At 36.2% G+C, this 22,506-nt stretch overlaps 3 protein-coding genes across 4 annotated transcripts in view; 2 read left to right on the top strand and 1 right to left on the bottom strand.

Moving 5' to 3' along the window:
- The window catches only part of LOC129236946 (tissue inhibitor of metalloproteinase), a 103,569-nt gene that overhangs the window by 17,873 nt on the left and 63,190 nt on the right, over nucleotides 1-22,506 (bottom strand). The window lies entirely within an intron of this gene.
- Nucleotides 4,083-5,453, top strand: LOC129238084 (putative histone-lysine N-methyltransferase 1). The gene has a single exon (XM_054873126.1). The coding sequence runs from the start codon at nucleotides 4,083-4,085 to the stop codon at nucleotides 5,451-5,453; it is 1,371 nt and encodes a 456-aa protein (XP_054729101.1).
- Nucleotides 15,234-22,506, top strand: part of LOC129238074 (synapsin) — a 116,780-nt gene continuing 109,507 nt past the window's right edge. Inside the window, 1 exon segment of the mRNA XM_054873115.1 lies at nucleotides 15,234-15,284. Within this exon segment, the coding sequence (XP_054729090.1) occupies nucleotides 15,234-15,284 (51 nt within the window).

The raw sequence follows: 22,506 nt of genomic DNA, 5'->3' as shown, positions 1-22,506 counted from the left end.
CGATCTCTAAAACTGGAGGATATTTACAGATTTATCAAAGAATCTGGAAAATTCTCACAGGACTAACTACCTCTGTCTCTGTCTCTGTCTCAGTCTCTGTGTCTGTCTCTGTCTCTATCTCTGTCTCTGTCTCTGTCTATGTCTCTGTCTCTGTCTCTGTCTCTGTCTCTGTCTCTGTCTCTGTCTCTGTCTCTGTCTCTGTCTCTGTCTCTGTCTCTGTCTCTGTCTCTGTCTCTGTCTCTGTCTCTGTCTCTGTCTCTGTCTCTGTCTCTGTCTCTGTCTCTGTCTCTGTCTCTGTCTCTGTCTCTGTCTCTGTCTCTGTCTCTGTCTCTGTCTCTGTCTCTGTCTCTGTCTCTGTCTCTGTATCTGTCTCTGTCTCTGTCTCTGTCTCTGTCTCTGTCTCTGTCTCTGTCTCTGTCTCTGTCTCTGTCTCTGTCTCTGTCTCTGTCTCTGTCTCTGTCTCTGTCTCTGTCTCTGTCTCTGCCTCCGTCTCTGTCTCTGCCTCTGTCTCTGTCTCTGTTTCTGTCTCTGTCTCTATTCGTTGGGAGAAATTAATCTTTCTTAAAGGGGACTATGTTGAAAAATAAATTTTTTTTAAATGGTGTCTTCGTTTCTAGCACGGGTACTTAGTGTAGCACCCTCGTAACTCCACAATGTCTTGGACTCAACGCTACTCATCTCATCCTCATTTCTCGCGATTATATATCATATCATGCAAGCAATATTTACTCTTAAAACGATACAAATCAGTAACTGAAACTATGGCTTTGAGAATTTCTTTTTTTTCCTGGGACTTAAAATTATAGATATGTACGGTCCATCCACCTTACGCGATCTATCTTAAGTACAAAAATGTTTCAAAACTCCACCAAGCCGTTTATAAGGTGATGGAATTTTATTTTAATATTCACAAATACATATAAGGATGCTGATGCTATCTTTTATTATATTTTTCCCATAAAAATGATGGTCTTAATTTGGATTAGAGTTGTATAAATATTTTTACATATTAATATATTAAGGCTATTCAACAGAGCACAAAAGTGTGCTATATAAACTTAATGTGGGCATTGAAATATTCTTCCGGATTTTTTGTTAAGCCACTTCGCTAGATTCACCAACAGTGAGCACTGAATTTTATTGCATGCCAGACCATCGCATTCACGATATATTACGCACCATTCATAGAAGTTCTTACTATGATTATTATAAAATAATAATGGCTTTGCAAATATAAACACGCACATACGAATGTTCGTTAACGCATAAAAACCCATGTGCGTTTTAACGGTAGTCATGTTAGTAGTTGCCGTCATAATAACAATTCATTGAGCACCATCGCAACCCAAACTATTAGCAAGGCGCTGCCACTTTGTCTGTCCTCGAATGCGTTGATGTGCTAAACATATATGTACGCAGTACTCACACATACATACATACATACAAATGTGTTCATGTTATTTTTACGTCCGTGGCTCTATTAAGAAGCAGCCGAGTGCGGGTGATGAGAGATGTTTGCATAGCTTTTGAATTGCCTAAAACGAATGAGCTGCCATTGGCTTATCTACGAATGTGTGCATTTGTACTACAATATATGTGTGTGAATTCCTCGCTTTGGGTCGCCCAAATTGCTTAATTGTTTAGCAGTTTAATATATTTCCATATGAATGGGCGCGTTAATTGTGAAAAGGTTTTTCGTTGAATATAATTGGTAATAATAAATGAATTCAAGTATTTATTTCTAAATTACATTGTGCTACAATTTTTTGGCTACCGCGCACAAAGAGTAAAACCCCAGATGGGCTCGTAAAATTAAGCCCATTTAGATAAAGATAAATACAGAGATAGTTATGGAGACAGAGATAGAGATAGAGATGGAGATAGAGTTAGGGGTAGAGGTAGAGATAGAGATAGAGATAGAGATAGAGATAAAGATAGAGATAGAGCTAGAGATAGTTATGGAGACAGAGATAGAGATAGAGATAGAGATAGAGATGGAGATAGAGTTAGAGGTAGAGGTAGAGATAGATATGAACTGCCACATGTTGATAGTTAACATAATTTTTTTTATTTCAAATTTTGTCTTTTAATATTTCTCTTATTATTATTATTATTAATTACTTATATTTCATTACTCTTATTTTTTGCTTCAAATATTTTTTTATTTTTGATTATTTATTTATTTATGTATTAAGCCCATGAATATAATAGATTCTTATAGGCTAAGTGGACATATTTTAAGGTTAAAAAGAATTGCAATTCAAATATTATATTTATAATGAATTTTCAAAAATTTCAATAGGTTATCTTTTGAAAATGAAAAATCTATCTCAACAAATTTAGAGATTTTATTAAACTGAATTAAGATTATAGTAATAGGTGTAGTATGTTCACTTATCGAATGCTCACTGTACTCAGTTGAATGCATAAATATTATTACAAACACATTGTAGCACTTGACTACAATATTCACATAAACAATGTGCAAGCACTTGTGGTAACACGATCCCTTGGACATTGCCCTGCATGGACATTACCGCATCGGCATATTTGATATGCGCCGACGGTTCAACAACCAAGTGAACATATTACCTCCTCCCCGCCGTTACGAGCCGCGTCAGCCCTTAGACGTTCTTATGTAAACAATACATAAAGAATTATACATAAGCTGACCGCGCCTCTGCCGGCGTCCCTGACAGCGCAGTCACGCTGTCTTTAGCTGTAAGAACCAGATTGTAATAACTAAAAATTCAATCAATAAATGACACTCGTAGTGACGAGTCAAGCAAACGGAACATTTCTGATTATTTAACAATACATGGCGGCCGTGACAAAGTCCTGGAGTCAAGCAGCAGGAGGAAAGAAAGCTATGCCAACAACATATACAAAGTATTGAAGCAGCTGGACGCTGGACAACTTTACATCGCAAAAAGGCAAAGAACAGGAACAGCGTTGGAAACTACATTTTTCTTGTCTGAGTGAGTAGAGGTTCAATGAATGCAGCAATTAAAAAGAAAAAAGCCGGAAGAAGCGGCATACGAGTACGCCTCCAAAAGAGGAAGGCGGAAATTCTCAAACTATTGTTTGCCACCAACCCACCATTACGTTGGGAGGCAACAATAGCACTACAAGCCGAGCTAGATCAGATTGATCAAGCCCAGAAGGCAAACCATAAGCATTCAACCTCTACCACCACACAAAGACATATAAAAATAATTGATAAAACTATTACCAAATTAAACCAGCCAGGAGCAATAAAAGCCCAGCTCAGTAAACCAGCCAAGAAGTGCCCAACCGACTGCGAGGGACCATTGGACAGTGCGTTCTGCCAATACACGTGCAAGCACTGCACGGCAGCGGATCCGAACACCAAGACGAACAACAACTAGAAACATCAAACGCGAGAGGCACCCCGCCGCTTGCGTCAACGAGGGAGCGCCAGCGTGCCAGATCCGGCGAAGACCAGCTGGTGCAGATGGACGATCAACAGCAGCAGAATTTAGATATATTTATATAATACACAAAAAAAATATTGTAATTAATTTAAGACAAATGTTGTAAGCGGAAGCGATAACTGCATTGCCCGCTAGAGTATGGGCAGTGAAGCCATACAAACCACTAGGTAGGAGATCGCTGTTGATCGAATCAGGAAAAATTAATTAAATTAAAATTGACTCCTAAATGAACATTAACGTTAGAAATAACAAAACTAAAATATATGAGCAGAAACAGTATAAGTAAATTTGATGATATATATATAATAACACCCAGAATGGGGTTAATTGATACCAAAACAGTGGACTCCACTGCAAATGTAATAAATAAAATAGAATCGTCAAATACTGATATGAAAATGACAAACATATTGTTACTGATAATCGTTATTATTATGTGTGCATATATTATTTACAAAGCCTACATCCTACATAATAAATGTATAAAAAAGAGAGCCTTAAGCCAAGCTAACGATCTTGATAAGATCTGAAAATAATATACAAACACACACGATTCTCATGGTAATGTGTTTATATATACAAAAAAAAAACTTTTATATATATACATATATATAATGAATCCCAGGCATGGAATGGGAGCAACTAACCCTAAATATCCGTGAACTAAAAGAAAAATTTGATAAATCTTACAAATGTGTAAGCCAGAATAGGTCAATACAAAAGGATACTTTAAATAAACATGCGAAAATTCTTGTAGAAACATTTAATGACGCAAGAATATTAGTGCATGACAATAGACGCATAATAAATAAAACTAACTGGTCAAAAATATCAAAATTGTTGATCAAATTACGTTTAAATTTATATAACGTCAAAGAAAAGTATCAGCTAGATATTTTCATTCCAACAGTGTTAAATTCACCATTAACACTACATGGAGAAGAAGATCAGAAATCAGTTGAAACAGATTTAGATTCAGATCCTGAATCAAACGAAGAAACTGACATAAAAGAAAACGACCTAAAAGATCTTACTATTCCTGCACAAATCACTTTATCTGAAGAAGATAATGAGATAGAACAGGAAGAAGGATTGAATTCTAGCACAAGCTCAGCAGACACAGAAGAATACATCATGACAGACGTAAACGCCCAAAGGGCATACATAAAGGACATATCGAATGCCATTCCAGAATTCAATGGACAGAAAATACATCTTCAAAGATTTGTAACAGCTTTGAAGTTAATAAATCTGACAAAAGGCACATTCGAAGAAATAGCTGTTGAGGTCATTAAGTCAAAAATTGTTGGCTCAACTCTATACAAAGTCCAAAATGAAACGACAATTAATGCAATAATCAAAAAATTGCAAGATACTATAGTTGGTGAAACATCCGACGTAGTAAAAGCCAAATTGTCTAAAACAATGCAAAAAGGGAAAACTGCCGAAAAATTTACGACAGAAATTGACAATTTACGAAAGCTTTTGGAAGCTTCGTATATTGACGAAGGCCTATCAGCCGAACATGCTGACAAATTCAGCACTAAAGAAGCCATTAACACAATGGTTAAAAATTGCGAACACGGAAAGTTAAAAACAATCCTCGAGGCAGGTAATTTCAAAACAATGGATGAAGCCGTCACAAAGTATATACAATGTAGTACCGAAATGACAGGCAATCCCAATTCAATATTGCTAGCCCAAAGGGGCCGTGGTAATTATAACAACAGGAATAATTATCGCGGTAGAGGCAATGGTAGAGGCAATGGTCGAGGTTATTATAATAATAATAATTATAATAACAACAACCGCAATAATGGCCAGAATAATAATTACCAATATAATAATTACAGAGGTAATAATAGAGGAAACAACAGAGTCAACCATAGAGGAAATAACCACCAAAATGGAGGTTATAACCAAAACAGTTACAATAATGTAAGGGTGACCCAAAACGCTTCGGGAAACTCCCAACAGCCTTTAGATACTCAGCAGTAAATAATAAAATTCATACCATCAATCTCAGCCAAAACATATACGTAACCTTCACAAATATAAACACAGGGAAAGAACTAGTATTCTTGATAGACACAGGTGCAGATATATCTATATTAAAAGAAAATTCAGATGTTTTTCAATACATTCAAACTGATCATATAATAAATATACAGGGAATAAGTCAAGAAGTAACCAAATCTAAAGGACTTACTTCCATTGAAATCCAAACCACAAATTACATAATCCCCCACGATTTTCACATTGTAAATTTACAATTCGCTATTCCATGTGATGGAATACTAGGAATAGATTTCATTAAAAAATACAACTGTCAATTAGATTTCAAGCCGTCTGAAGACTGGCTTATAATCAGACCAACTAACTTAAAATACCCAATTTATGTTCCGATAACATACAGTTCTGGCAACAATTCAATAGTTCTGCCAGCAAGATCACAAGTGATCCGAAAAATTACAATAAACTCAGTAGAAGACAGTGTATTTATTCCAAACCAAGAAATTCTGCATGGTATCTACATAGCAAATACCATAGCAACAACCCAAAATGCATTCATAAGAATGCTTAATACAACAAATGAAGATCAGTTAATCAACATAAATAAATTAGAATATGAACCACTTTCAAGCTACGAAGTAGTTAAAACAATTCCAGAGAATAGAGAGAAATCTGTACTAAAACAGCTATCAAAGAATTTCCCACCACAATTTCATAATCAACTAACAACAATCTGTAAACAATACAGCGATGTATTCGGACTAGAAACCGAACCAATAACCACAAATAATTTTTATAAACAAAAACTGAGATTGAAGGATGATGAAGAAATATACATTAAAAATTATAGAAATCCTCACAGTCACAAAGACGAAATTCAGAAACAAGTCCAAAAACTAATTGACGACAAAATAGTCGAACCATCTGTATCTGCTTATAATAGCCCTTTGTTATTAGTACCCAAAAAGTCACTTCCAAATTCGGAAACAAAAAAATGGCGATTAGTAATTGACTATCGTCAAATTAATAAAAAACTGTTGTCTGATAAATTTCCGCTCCCTAGAATTGATGATATTTTGGATCAACTAGGTAGAGCAAAGTACTTCTCATGCCTGGACTTAATGTCAGGTTTTCATCAAATTGAACTTGAAGAAAAATCAAGAGATATTACTTCTTTTTCAACAAACAATGGTTCATATCGCTTCACGCGATTACCATTCGGTTTAAAAATAGCGCCAAATTCGTTTCAGAGAATGATGACTATAGCTTTCTCTGGACTTGAACCTTCACAAGCATTCCTTTATATGGATGACTTAATAGTCATTGGTTGTTCTGAAAAACAGATGCTCAAAAACTTAACCGATGTTTTTGAAAAATGTAGACAACACAATCTAAAGTTACATCCCGAAAAATGCTCATTTTTCATGCATGAAGTCACTTTCCTAGGACATAAATGCACAGACAAAGGAATCTTGCCCGACGACAAAAAATACGACGTCATCCAAAATTATCCAGTCCCACACGATGCGGACAGCGCTAGAAGATTTGTTGCATTTTGTAACTATTACAGAAGATTCATAAAAAATTTTGCTGATTATTCCCGTCACATAACGAGGTAATGTAAAAAGAATGTAAAATTCGAATGGACAGCTAATTGCCAAAACGCCTTCGAATATCTAAAATCAGCACTAATGAATCCAACACTCCTACAATACCCAGATTTCAGCAAAGAATTCTGTATTATCACAGATGCTAGTAAACAAGCATGTGGAGCAGTTTTAACTCAGAACAAAAACGGACTCCAACTCCCAGTTGCATACGCATCAAGAGCATTCACAAAAGGTGAAAGCAACAAAAGCACAACAGAACAGGAATTAGCAGCTATTCATTGGGCAATAATATATTTCAGACCATATATTTATGGTAGACACTTCACTGTCAAAACAGATCACAGAGCACTTACTTACCTATTCTCAATGGTAAATCCAAGTTCGAAACTTACTCGTATGAGACTTGAATTAGAGGAATATAATTTCACAGTAGAATATCTAAAGGGCAAAGATAATTTTGTAGCCGATGCGCTATCAAGAATTACAATAAAGGACTTAAAAAACATACAAATAAGTAATAAAATTCTGAAAGTCACTACCAGAAATCAAAGTAAACAGTTAAATTCCTGCGCAGGAAAAGAAAAAGAAAAAGAGGATTTGCGAAAGCAAACTCTAAATGCTTCTCAGCCCAACGTATACGAAGTCATTGCAAATGACGAGGTACGAAAAGTAGTGACCTTGCGAATAACAGACTCTCTATGCTTACTAAAACATGGAAATAAAGTTATAGCAAGAATTGATGTTAGCAATATGTACACCAATGAAATTCTTGACTTAGGTCAGTTCTTTCAAAGGCTTGAAACGGAAGCCGGTATACTTAATATTAGCCAACTCAAAGTGGCACCGAGCGAAAAGATCTTTGAACTAATTTCAATAGATACTTTTAAAAAAATGGGCAATGAAATATTGAAATCTTTAAGAGTAGCGCTACTCCAGCCGGTGACCCTAATACAAAAAGATAAAGAAAAAGAAGCAATACTGTTTACATTCCATGATGATCCAATACAAGGAGGTCATACAGGAATAGCTAGAACAATAGCTAAAATAAAAAGACACTACTATTGGAAAAATATGACTCGTCATATCAAAGAGTATATACGTAGATGTCCCAAATGCCAAATGTCAAAGACGACATTACACACAAAGACCCCAATGACTCTAACTGAAACTCCAATATATGCTTTCGACAGAGTGATAGTAGATACAATTGGTCCATTACCACGCACGGAAAATGGAAATGAATACGCAGTCACTTTAATATGTGATCTGACAAAGTACTTAGTAGCAATTCCAGTTGCAAACAAAAGTGCAACAACTGTCGCAAAAGCTATATTCGAATCTTTTATTCTGAAGTACGGTCCAATGAAGACGTTCATTACGGACATGGGAACAGAATATAAAAATTCAATTATATCTGACTTGTGCAAATACTTAAAGATAGACAACATAACGTCTACTGCACACCACCACCAGACCGTTGGAACAGTAGAAAGAAGCCACAGAACATTCAATGAATATATCCGTTCTTACATATCTGTTGACAAAACAGATTGGGACGTATGGCTACAATATTTCGTATACTGTTTCAACACGACACCCTCTATGGCACATAATTATTGTCCATATGAGCTAGTTTTCGGCAAACAGAGTAACTTGCCAAAATATTTTACAAATATAGATAAAATAGAACCTATTTATAATATAGATGATTACTCTAAAGAAGTTAAGTTTAGATTAGAATCAGCCTATAAAAGGGCTAGATTACTATTAGAAAAACATAAAAATAGAAATAAAGAATATTACGATAGGAATATTATAGATAGTAACATAAAAATAGATGACCTAGTTTTATTAAAAAATGAAACAGGTCATAAGCTAGATAAAACATATTTAGGCCCTTATACTGTAGTAAAAATAGAAGATAACGATAATATAATAATTAAAGACAGTAAAAATAAGAAACAAAAAGTACATAAAGATAGGTTAAAGATTTTCATTTCTTGATATATTAAAGACATGTTACTTCACAATCAGTTGACTACTATTATAAAGTAAAGTATGGCCATACCTATAATAAGTAATTAATGCTATATATATATATATATATATCATCAAATCTACTAATTAATTAGTATTAAAATTCATAAAATGAAAAAAAAAAATAAATATATATAATTATAAATTTTACACATAAGTAAGTAATAACACTAAGAAAATAACTTCATGTAATTACGTTATTTTTCTAAAGGAGGGAGATGTAGTATGTTCATAGGAGCATTCTGAGCATAAAGGGATTTTAAAAGACCAACATAGAAGAAACATTAAAGAAAATCCTCTCAAGAAGCACCGGACAGTTAACAGCACCACGGATCAAATAAAAAATTAAATATAAAATCAGGACTTATCTCATGCACTGTAATGATTTTAAGTTGAAAAATAAACATCGCGCTTCATAGGCAGGGATCCGAAAAGCGTAAATTACGCAATGCGAAATGTTAAAATAGTTTTTGGATTCGTTCAATTCTGGCAGCATAACACGTATAATATATACACCAAATGAAGGATGCATACTCCAGTTTGGAATGCACAAACGCCGTACAGCGTATAAGGGTCGGAGAAATCGGAACTATGACGCCTAACAAAAGCAAGCCTGGCGTAAGATTTGGCAATATTAAATTTTTGTGACTAGTAAAAGTAAGCTTCTAATCAAATATTACATCCAAGTCTTTAATTTCACTTTCATGTGGCAGGCGTGTTGATATGTGATAAGAGAAGTTCATGACAGTAATGCGCTTGGAAAAGGTAATTTGGAAGCACTTATTTATGTTGACGAATGATTGATAACTTAAATATATTATTTATATTTTTTTAATTTTAAAACAATAATTATTATTATTTTTTAATTATTTAAATATATTGTTCTAACTTTTTTTAATTTCAATTCTTTTTTAATGTTCTTAATTATTTCGAAAGCTGCGGCTTTGATAGCCAGCTGGTTTTACGAAGTATTGCGCATGTGATCAGCTCGACATGATAGAATATAAACTATTGAAAATGAGTGAATTCATTACAAAAGCTTGCTACTGAGGGTAACTAATGCCTTCAACGGAACATTTCCGAAAAAGCGATCCCAATACGAAGAAAAACCAGTAGTGATAACACAAGTCCACCACACTCATTTTTTTTTACAGGTATGGAACTGATTTCCTATGTATGTATTTTTGTGCACTAAAACCGATTATTTCCTTCGCAATTTTGGGTTTTGAGAAACTGGCATCCGAGTTGTATTCAGCGATCGCAAAAATTCCTGAATAGTACTTTTATGAGATTAACTTATACTAAGCTCCGAATCGATCATATTCACTGGACCTTAAAAAATGAATGTCATTTTGTTCATAGTTATTTATTTTTTATAGTTTTGAGGTTGCCTGCGATTCAAGCTTTAGTTTGAGTATATTTTTTAGTCTCTAGCACGTGATTCATTATCATGTTCAGCACATAGAAATACATCGGAATCCAGACTTTTATCATAACAAAATCAAAAAAAAAACAAAGAAGACCTGCGTTATTCATTTATCTTTATACCCAATCCTTAACCAACAACATTGAAATGACTTATGCCAAACCACGTAAAGTCCACCTTTTAGGTCGTTTTCACTCTCACCTCTCCTTCTGTTCACATAAATATACATACATGTAAATAGCGACCGCCGTAGCCGAATGAGTTGGTGCGTGATTACCATTCGCCCCTCGGCAGGTAGTGTCAAACCTCCGAGTATATTTCTACCACAAAAAAGCTCCGCATAAAAAATATCTGCCGTTCGAAGTCGGCTGAAGACTGTAGGTCCCTCCGTTTTGTGGAAAAAGTTCAAGACGCACGCCACAAATAGAAGAGGAGCTCGGCCAAACTCCTAGCAGAAGTCTACGCTCCAATTATTATTTTTTTTTATATAAATCGCTTTACTTTCTTTCTCACGAAGAGGCCAAGAATTGTGGCCAGAAAATGGAAACAGGTCGTGCCCAGCGATGGACGACACCTGCAGGAATAAGTGTGACCCTTAATGTAATAAGATCTTTCACTTTGAAAGCAAAAACGGCAGTTTTCTTTCTATGCATCCAACTTATTTTCTGAAAATATGTTAGCTCTAAGAAAAAAAAAAATATCGCAAAAAATAACGAAAGTCGAAAGCAAATGAACTTCTTACTACATATTTACAAGCAATTACCACCTGCCAATTGTAGAAAAATATAGCGCTTTTCGGCCAAACATCAAAACACTTTAACTTACCTAAATTAGCAGTATATTCTTCAAGACTCTAGATTAGAAAAAAAAAATAATAATTCGCATTTTCTCTATTTTCCAAAACAAATCAACCAAAGAGAAATTATCAAAGTCACGATCGCTACTCAATCAAGTGAACGGGCACACAGGCCGGCAATCGATCACTGACCAACTCAAAGGAAAACTGCAAATTGCGCATAAACAACCGACAACAACAAAATCAGCTTACTTATTGTGCTTGTACAATGTTGTGATTACTGCGAGCTTAGTGAATTGACAGCAGTGCATTTTCAAAAATATTAAAAAGAGAACCATAAAAAAATCATATTGCGGAAGCTGATGAAAGGCGCCCGAAAAGACTGCGAATGTGAATGCGCGGCCAGTGTCTATTTGTATGTGCGCAAGTAAGCGGTTGGTCCGCTGTGTATGTGCGGATGTTTGTATGCCACTTTTTGCAATGTGATGTTGTGTGGAACGTGTTGATCAAGCCGCTGATCTCTAACCCGCAATCAGTATTTAGCTGCGCTTTTATCTGTGGGGAATGCAAAATAGCGAAAACTAAACATTTTATTGTGCTACAAATGAGTATGTGTGTGTGTATGTATGCACATAAATTGAAAGTACCTAGTTAAATGGTTGAAAGCCCATAATTGCATTATGATTTGCCGATAATAATTTGCGCTTTGGCGTACAAGCAAATATTTGCAATATTCACAGCTAAGTGCAAAATCAGTTTTATATATCATATTCAAGGGTAATTATTTTAATTACGTTTGGTATATTTGACTCTATTTAAATGGCATCTACGCCAGTATTTCATAAAACTATTAATCAAGCCGCTAATGAGCTGTAAGTACTTTGACTAATAAATTTCTATGCTATTTTGGGGAAGTGCAAGTGTGAGTGGCTGTGCATGTATGGGAAAGCCATAAAGCAAACAAAACGTTATTAAGAGTCATATGGAGGGGTGCTATATGTATGTATATACACTTTTTTTTTTGGCTTGAGATTGCAAATTAAATATTTAAAGTGATTAAAAGCCTTTTCGTCGATTTAGGTTGTCTTAATTAGGAAAAGTTAATATCTCCATCACCCTTTTTTTTGTACTTGAGTACGAAAAAGGGACCTTGAAATGACTGCTATGATGAAAATCCAATGGTTCAAGTGAAGTTGTGAGGCCTGGTGAAGAGAATTCAGAAGGTCATGGTGACTAGATTTTTACAGGTGAGGCCAATATCAGACCGTTAACCGCCTTTCGGTCAATATCATAAAATCAGCTGATTGGCTAACGTAATCGGGGATGTATCAGCGGTTGGTTTACAAAAAAAACTGAGCTTGCGTTGGTGATATGCGAAAAAAATCTACACAGTCTATGCCCATATTGCTTCGTTACCTTCTGAATAACGACTGATTGTGGGCGTGGGTGAATAAGTGAGAAATGAGCGGGTCGAATTTTGCTGCTGGGCCTTCGGTGTTGTGGCAGCCGAAGCTGTTGGCCAATTCTAATAATCTATCATCCTTCTCAGAAACTATAGCCAACGTCAGATTAATAACCAATTCTCAGCAATTTTGAAGAAATCAGTTATTGAGCTGTCGTAACCAGGGGAAGGGAGAAAAACTGAGTTGGTGTTAATGATGTACGAAAAAATTAACGCAACCACTACCTCTGTTAAACAGATGGGAATCTTTAGTGACAGTCAGGCTGCATTAAAGGCTCTGAAGAACACAAAGCAATCCTCAAGGATTGTTCAAGAATGAAAGAAGAAGCTTAATTCTGTTGTACGCCAGAATAAGCTTGTACTTATATGGGTTCCAGAACACTGCGGTGTTCAAGGGAATAAAATTGCCAATGAATTGTCAAACCGTCGATCAGCGGTTACCCCACAAGGACCAGAGCCAATAATCAGAATCAATGCTGCAGTAATTACGAATTGGATCAGAGATTATGTATGCAATTCACATAAAGACGGATCGTCCGGTCTTGAATGCTGCAGTACTGCAAAGTGTTTTGTGACAAGTGCGAACAGAAAACTGTGGAACTTTCTACTAAAACTTGGAAGGAAAGGGGTTCGGTTGATGGTCGGTATTATTACAGGACACAACCCATGGGGTCAGCATATGACCACCATTCTAATCAATGGGGATCCGATTTGCTTGTCTTGCAAAGAGGAGGTGAATAGCACTGAGTATTTTTGTTTTTTGTTTTTTGTGAGTGTCCCGCAGTTGCTAGAGCAAGGCTTCGAATTTTGGGTTCCGTTGTCATGAGAGCAAGTAGAATTCATTTCCTCAAATTGGAGAATATTTTCAGATTTACCAAAGAATCTGGAACATTCCCACGGGTCTACCTACCTCTATTCCTCTGTTCCATCCTATCTTTTTTGCTCTGTTACTTCTCTCCTTTCCTTTTCGACTATCTACCCTTTCACTTTTCAGAGCTTTGAATACAATGGGCTTTTTAGCCTGAGAGTTTTCTAGGAGTTACCAAATCTCTCGGTGCTTCTTGACTCAACTTTTTTTCAACAAATTTCAATTTCAATTTTACCGCCTCTGTTACTTCTTTTGCCATCTGAACTATAGATGACAAGATGCGGACGTCTTTTTCTCTTGAGAGCTCGGTAAAAATTTGTACTTTTTGTATTTTTTATAACTTCAAACAGTGATGCCACACCGGAAGAAGCATTACTTGGGTATTTTTTAAACAAAAATTGTGAATTCTGCAGTTTCCACACTACCATACGACACATATATATACAAAGATATAAATAAATTACAATAAAAATAAGCGAAATCAGTATAAAGTACAAAAATTCAAAAATTAAGATTTTCCCAAAAATTAGGACATTATAAAAAATTTAAAGACAAAACAAATGAAAACGAAAGCCACAGTTCTAAAGATATATAAAAAATATAGCAATATTTGAATAAAAGATAAATGGGGGATAACAAAAACAAATATGAAAAACAACAAACGCATTAACAGAGTTAATTTTTTGTAGTTTATAGTTTAGAAATAAAAGAAAAAATTTTGTACAATACCACAAAGAGATCAGAGTTCAGTTTCCATTCAGTTATCTTCTTAGCCTAGGAAATTGTGGACTTGCCTATTACAATAGTGGGATGCTTTTTAAAGAAAATAACCAAAACCCCATCCACGTCAATCTGTAATGATGACGACAAAGCTATTATTTCATCTGAGATGTCCGCAGTGGACAGATCCAAATTACCAAAATTTGTTGCATATTAAAGCATACGCAACATTTAATGTAACGATTTGCAACATTTTACACCATCAATTGGGATTCAGATGCCTGGCTGCTTGACTCGTTCCAAGAGAGTTGAATTTCTTTCAAAAAATTCATCGGAAAAAGTTGGCTGAATACCTCAAGCATATCAAGGGAATTCGGTCCCAACGTTTATCCAGTGCATCATAACAGGTGATGAGATGTGGGTATTCGAGTTTGACATGCAAACCAGTCAACAGACGGCTGAATGGCGCCATCCACATGAGCCGAAACCCAAAAAACCACGTCAAAGTCGATCAAAAGTGAAAGTCATGCTACTCGTTCCTTTTGATTATCATGGTGTTGTGCACTCGGTATTCATTCTAAATGGTTCTACGGTAAATAAAGAATATTATTTGGAAGTTATGTGGCGTTTGAGAGAAAATGTGCGTAGGAAACGACCCAATTTGTGAAAAGAAAACTCATGGATCTTGCATCATGATAACGCACCGTCTCCAAAGGCTAATGTTGTGAACACTTTGTTGTCGACAAACCACCGTATTCACCGGGTTTAGCCCTCTGTGATTTTTTCCTTTTCCCAAAACTTAAATTGCAACTCCGCGGACGCCGCTTTGAATCGATAGGGGCCAGTATGGAGAATTCGCTAAAGAAGATCTCTTCAAACGCGTTAAAAGGTGCTTTGGTAAGTGAACCAATAGTTGGCATACATATGTGCATTGCCTCGAACGGAGCCTATTTTGCAGGCGACAAAATAAATTTTCATGATTAACCGATTATTTTGTGTTTATTGAACAATTCCCGGTACTTTTTTGACAGAATGTTTATGTCATTCAAACAGGAACTTTCATTTGATTCACTGTCTATTTGAAGTATAAACTAATAGTACATTAAACAAAAATCCACTTTTTCAGTCAAATCCAAGGCATAGAATTGTGTGTGTGCTTGTACTTTTCCAAATGTACATATATATGTATGTAAATTATCACCCACAAATATTTGTTCGCATTACATGCATTCAAGCCCGCCTACTTTAGCGCCTTAATCACGAGCTGTCAGGCATGACATGAAATGTCAACAATGTCATTTGGTTAACAATTTCATGTTCATGCATTAACGCCTGAACGATTTCAAGTCACGGCTCCCCATTCTATTCCATTCATTCGTGCTTTCGGTAGTTCAAACTTAAAATAGTTGATAGCAAACTTTTCAGCAGCATCTTCACGGTGTGCTCGTGTTGATTTTTGTTGTTTGTTGCCGATTTGCTTAATGAAGCATTTATTTTTACACAAACGGCAGAAACGGCAGAAGCGGCGGCGCACGAACACACCTCCATTCGCCGAATTGCGCCGCCAAGCATCACGACCGCTGCACGATTTGCCAAGCGCATTAAATAATATAAAAATCCACGTAATATCAGCTTAATAACGATTTACATAAAATACAATATTTTATGGCAAAAAGCAAATTCATATAATATTAAAATGCTATATTTATACTATTGTCGTATTCCATAAAGATATCTATAAATATTTATGTATGTGCGCTTCAATGGCAATCGGTACGTTGTTTGTTTTTCTTGTTTGCCTGACTTACATCGCTAAGTACATACAGATTTATTCGTATTAATATTGTTTTTGTTTATTTGTTTATTTGTGTGTGTGCGCGCTTTACTTGTAGTGTTTTCATTTTGTTTTTTATGCGCTGCTGTTATTTGCTTTTCCAAGAAGTCACTGCGGCAAGGTGAGTGGGCGTCGTTTCTGGCGCATTACTCGCCATCATTTGTTCGCCACTTACCCCGCTGACTGCTAAATAGTGGTGGTACATGGTTTTTATTGTTAAGCAGAAATTAATAATTTTCACTACTCATTCACACATAAATAATAAATGTGTTCGCAAGCCTTGCTGCATTTGTTAAAATAGCTTCTGGGAAAATTCAACAAACAGTGGCAATCATAAAAGTTTGATTGAAAGCTCGCAGTGACGATCAACAATTATTGGGTAATGCAAAGAGGTATGCGCGTATATAATTACATAAATATATAAACTTGATATTAATTTTTATATTGGGTTTAAAAAAGCAATCGAAAAATAATTTGTACATTGAAATTATTGTAAAAATTCATTAAGTTTATTGAAATAGTAATAATTTAGGTAATTAATGTACAAGAGTTTTGATTTGATCGAAAACAAGGCGGTCATAACTTTGGAAACATAGTAATAAATCTGCAAGTTGTTTTCATTGGCATCCTTTTTTGTTTAATTTAATTACCACTTAAAATGATTAATTCTTATACTAACTAATTTTATGAACGTCGGTTCGAACCTCGATGAAACGCCTAAATGAAGAAAACGTTTTTTCTAATAGCGGTCGCCCCTCGGTAGAAAATGGCAAAAAGAGTGTACGTGCCAATTATATACAGTGATGGACATAAGTATAGGCACAATAACGACAATGGAATAAAAATCAAGTTTTTCTAATCAACAATAACAAAAACTGTTTATTCCTCATAAGTTACGCATACTCATACATTTTAATTAATAAATCAAGTTTTAATTTTTGAAAACTCACAGCGCTTAAACCATAAATTAAAAAAAAGGAAAAGTAAAGCAATATTTGCTGGACAAAAGTATAGGCACAATTCTTTTATATGTTTAAAATTTAAAGATTAAATAAAATATTTAAAGCTTAGAGGTTAGTACTTCGTTGGCAGCCCTTTTTGTTTTAATAAGGCTATTAATATTAAGCCATTCTTCTTTTAATGATGCTTTCAATTCAGGCTTCGTGGAAATCGCACATTTTCTGACTCGTCGTTCTAATTCCTCCTACAAGTGCTCAGACGCAGACTGTGGGGGGTGCGGCAGAACATGTGTTCCCACGACAGGAACATCTTTACGTCATGCGTCGTGTGCTTAGGGTCATTGTCATGCTGAAATGTGAAGGAGCTTGGAAGATTCAACTTAGCTGCACTTTTTTTGCAATTTTCTTCCAATATGTTATAAATAACTGAATACAAGCTGCGCCCATCTGCAGCAGTCATGTAACCCCAAACCATTAATCCTCCACCACCGTATTTCACACACAGCTAAGAGGCTGGTTTTCAAATTGTTTTGCATATGCCACCCTTTTCTTTTGGTTGGTTGGTTGCAGATATGAAGGGCTTGCACCTAGACACACATTCTTTGTACCCAGCCTCGTCTGACTGTTTTAACTTGGACTTCTTTGCCAAAATTTGTTTCAGCTCCGCCACAATCTAAGTTGGTGTAGTTTTCGAATCATTTTTCACTTTTCGCACAATTTGAAATCGCTCTCGGTCTGTTAATTTGCGTGGACGACCACTTCGCTGCGAACTTGTGAAATACGTTTGCCCTTTAAAGCGCTAAAAATTGTGCGAATGGTGAAACGGCTTCGATCCATAATTTCTGCGATCTCCGCAAGCGACTTTAATTTTTTATGTAATCTTGCTCACAAAACTAGTAACATTTAAGTAACGGTGTATTAGAATATATCTTATGCTAAATGTTAGAAATGGGAAAGGCATGAAAAATTATGTCTATCCTTTTGTCCCCATGAAAACCCACATTTTTTACATTTTAGATTCTACCACCTTTCTCGTAACAAATATAATAAGCTTTATATTTATTATAAGGTTCAAGAATTTAATTAAAGAATGAATAACATGTAATTGAAACGAAAACGGAGAACATTACGCAAATGTTGTAATTCGTTAAATGAATGAGGAAATCTTATTGTGCCTGTATTTTTGTCCGGCAGTGTATATATATAATTTTATGATAAATAATTGAAAATACTGGTGCAATATTTTTTTTTTTTTTTTGTGGGTTCAAAATGACTTCGCATTTACAGCGACCGTCTCTACTGCGTCGAGTGGTGTGACCACTAAACCTACTCTCCTCCTCATCTGGGAAGATTCGATTCCACGGACTACTTTCTGCATTACTTTGGAAGGGCCCAGAATGACGTCCCCGTCTGGGTCCACCATGCTTGTAGCCAGCTTCAAGCTATAGGCTCGTCTTCTTACGTGTCTGTCAGTGAGGCTTCGCTTTGTTGTACTGCGTGGAGGTCTATCTGCTTTCTCCGTAAATCAATGTATCACTTTACCGCATTCCACCGCATTATATTTATGTTCAAGCATCTTGCCAATCACACTGGTCGGCGCGATGTCGACAATCTGCTCCCGCAGAGCATCTCTTTCCACGCGGCATCTGTCACAACTAAAAGACGTGAGTTCGCCGTCATCGCTTGATGCTTCGCGGTATATGCACCTGTGGTCACTTACCTTACCCATGCGGTGTAGTCGTAGGTATTTCTGGAAGTATCCGTGGCCCCAGAGGAACTGAGTCATGAAATAGCCTACTTGCCTGAAGTTCTTTTGAATCCATTTACCAATTGTATAAATGAGCTTCGCCGTCCATTTACAACTCGTCTCAGTGTCTCATCGGCTTTGCCACCACTGCATGGTTTGGCATCTCTCTCCCTCTCTGTTCCGCGGCGTAAGTGGTGGCGAGTTTTTTTCCTAGAATTCCACGCATCCATTCGTTCTCGGGCCATGAGGTCGATAGGTATCTCCCTGTTGATCACAAAAATTGCTGCGACTGAGACAATGCGGTAGGCTGAAGCAACTCTGAGTGCCACTGTTCATCGTACAACCTCTAGTGCTTGGCGCTTGGTTTTGCAGTTTAGCGCATTTCCTACATTTCGTTCCCGTACAGGATCATTACGTTTGTGGTCGCTATGATCAACTTTCTTTTACTCTGGGTTGGTCCACCGATGTTCGCCATTAGTCTGCTCAGTATTTCCGTGATCTTCGCTGCTTAAATTAAGGGTTTTCCAATAACAAGTGAATGAATTGCGCTATCGAGAGATGATTAACGATTTTTTATGGCCGCAATTGGATGGTATTGATCTGGATAAAGTTTATTTTCAACAAGACGGCGCCACGTGCCACACAAGCAACGAAACCATTGATTAAAATTGGCCACCGAGATCTTGTGATTTAACACCTTATGATTTTTTTCTTTGGGGCCACGTGAAAGAGAAGGTCACGCCAACAGCCCAGGGTCGATTCAAGACCTCAAAGATGGAATTCGTGAGGCTATCGAGGGCATAGGACAGCCACTTTGCAATTCGGTTATGGAAAATTTCATGAAAAGCGTATTGGCCTTTAAGCGTGGTGGAGGTGGTCATTTGTTTGATGTTATTTTCCACTATTAACGGCATACCTTCCTCTTTATAATGAAATAAACATCCGATCATTTATATTAAAAAATAGAATTTTCCTTTGAATATCAAAATATCACCTCTTATCGGAAAACCTATAGTAGGAAATAAAAATACATGATACACCCGTAGTGACTGAGCCTTAATATTATTTTACTAATAGTGCCTTCATTTCTCGAAAAAAATTTCCATCGATTAAAGGTCCCCAATTACGAAAATTTTTCCATACGCCTCGTGAAAATGTTTCGTATAAGGACTGCCTTGCATATTTTCCGACTCTGGAACACTACGTGTGATGACCTGTAATTCGACCATTTTTTTGAAAAGTTTGGTATTTTTTAACACAAATTTACATTAAACAATTTTAAAAATCGTAATTAGTACTTCTAAATACAGAAGAAACTCTAAACTTAAGACTCTACTTCGACGCTCTGTAAGGTACCACAAGTTTTTGATATAAACAAACCGCCTAATTGCCATAAAATCAATATGCAACCCGAGTGACTGATAAGTGAATTCAAAATTTATACATCTCTGCATGCACTAAAGAAATCCAACACCAGTACCGCAGATTTTTCACAATTTTTTTTGAAAATCGTCAATAACTACAAATAAGGAAATTTTGTAACTATTTTTACTGAGAGTTCTAAAGCGACAAACACTGCCTTTGCAGTTACCGCATCAAACGGTACTAACATCACAGGTGTTACGCTCTCTCCACACACATCTTTATTTACGACCGAGGCTTTTGTTATCCACAAAGCGCTAGAATAAGTCATTCATCATAAAGCCAAATTCGTTATAGGTATGTTCCAAAAATTTTTCCTGCTTAAACACAGTTCAAAACTTATGCAACAGCTCAACAATAATAGTCAAGACCCGTGACCTTTGCATTGAATATATGAAAAAAATTACTTTGCTCTGGTTGCCTGGCCATGTCGGCATTCCTGATAATGAACAAGCTGATAATGCAGCGAAATACTTTGGAAACTCGTGAATAGAACTTCGTCTACTGCACCTAGCGGGCTGTCTCAATTTAGAGCTCTTTCCCCCAGATGGAGTTTGTAAGTACTCTAAGTTAGCTTAAAACTGCCAGAATGAGTGATGAATTTTTTTAATTTTTTTTTTTTGTTCGCACCTCAATGAATATTATTGCTTTGACATTTCCGTCCACAAGCGTATCAAATTGGGACATTTCAGAAGTTGAAAACTTGACATATTCACAATAGAAAAGCAGCAATTATGGAATCAACCGATTTTATGAAGCTGATGAGTCTGAGGTAATCAAGACAGAGCACAAATGCACAAATACCCAAACGCATGAAAACATGCAATACAAACGTACATCCATATGTCAGCAGATAAAATGCAACTTATCGAAATAAACCAACAAAACAGAAAATTTATCAGTTTATACTTAATCCAATCATGGTCCACTTATTCTCACCAAATTTTATATGCAATTAAATAATTTAATGTGACCATAAAGTACACCGAAAAGTAGCACAGTGGAAGAAGCCTCTCATCGCATGCAGATCATAAAGTCCGAAAGAGTTTTTAATACTGCTGAGGATATATGGATGCACACAAACATACATATAAACGCTAACACACGCATTCATACATGTGACTTTTATAGGCTCATACACAAACAAACACAAACATTTAATGTAGCGCTGCACCAGCCATTAGTTCTTCTAATATCCACAACACATCATTGGCGCTGTGTGCCTTGGCTCATTGCTAGTGTTTGAGTAAATGAGCGAGTGAACGAGTGAGCTTTGAGTCGCCTTAGGCGGTCTGTTTATAATCAAGAATATCAAAATCGATTTTTCAGCAAAGCAGTGCAACAAATAAAGTGACAGGCAAGCGCATGCAAGCAAACTTATCTGCAAAGCTACCCTGCGCGAAAAATTGTAGTGGGTCAGATGAATTTCTAGTTCGGAATATGAGGCAGTTTAGAAGAAAGTAGACCTTCGAAGATAAAAAAATAAAATTACACGAAGGCCCATTGAACGGGTAGTAGCAGTAGAGCAAAAACAACAAGCACGATGCCTCTCTTTTAACTTTTGGTCACTAGACTGTCAAAATCTGTAAACAAATTTCGACACTTTAGAGACCGAGTAACACATGGCCTGAAAAACCCTGAGCCTAACACTTAGATGGCATCACAAGGTCCGGCACCCGTAGTGTAAACAGCTTCAGACCGCTCGCGCAACTGATGTGATAGTTCAGAGTATTGTTTATAAGCGCGCGGACAAATTTAACAATTTTAAATAAAGTTTTGGCTTATCGCATCATTACTAGTTACAATGATGCTACCAGTAACGTCGTGGAGGCGATCATCAAGACTGCAACGTCGCATGAAATGGTCCAGAAAGTGAAGAAGCGACTTGAGCGAAATCGCCGACGAAGTGCCAATCAAATGGTGAAAGAACTGAAAATATCTGACCGGAGCATCCGCCGCATACAGAAAAATGATCTCAAATTCAAACCTTACAAGATCCACAGGGCGCATGATCTCTCACTAAACCAGAAACAAGTCAGACTTGGAGAGCGTAGGAGTTGCTTTACTTGACCGAAAGCGGTAAATTTCCTGTTCTCTGTTTCTGACGAAAAAATTGTTCAAATTGAGCAATTTGTAAACTCTCAAAACTATAGGGTT

This window comes from Anastrepha obliqua, chromosome 1 (assembly GCF_027943255.1).
Source record: "Anastrepha obliqua isolate idAnaObli1 chromosome 1, idAnaObli1_1.0, whole genome shotgun sequence".
Taxonomy (NCBI): domain Eukaryota; kingdom Metazoa; phylum Arthropoda; class Insecta; order Diptera; family Tephritidae; genus Anastrepha; species Anastrepha obliqua.
The sequence above is the reverse complement of the archived record's forward strand: the minus strand, read 5'-3'. Positions and strand labels throughout refer to the sequence as shown.

Coding starts and splice junctions, on each gene's coding strand:
- LOC129238084 (XM_054873126.1), top strand. CDS start 4,083: ATGGAATGGGAGCAACTAACCCTAAATATCCGTGAACTAAAAGAAAAA.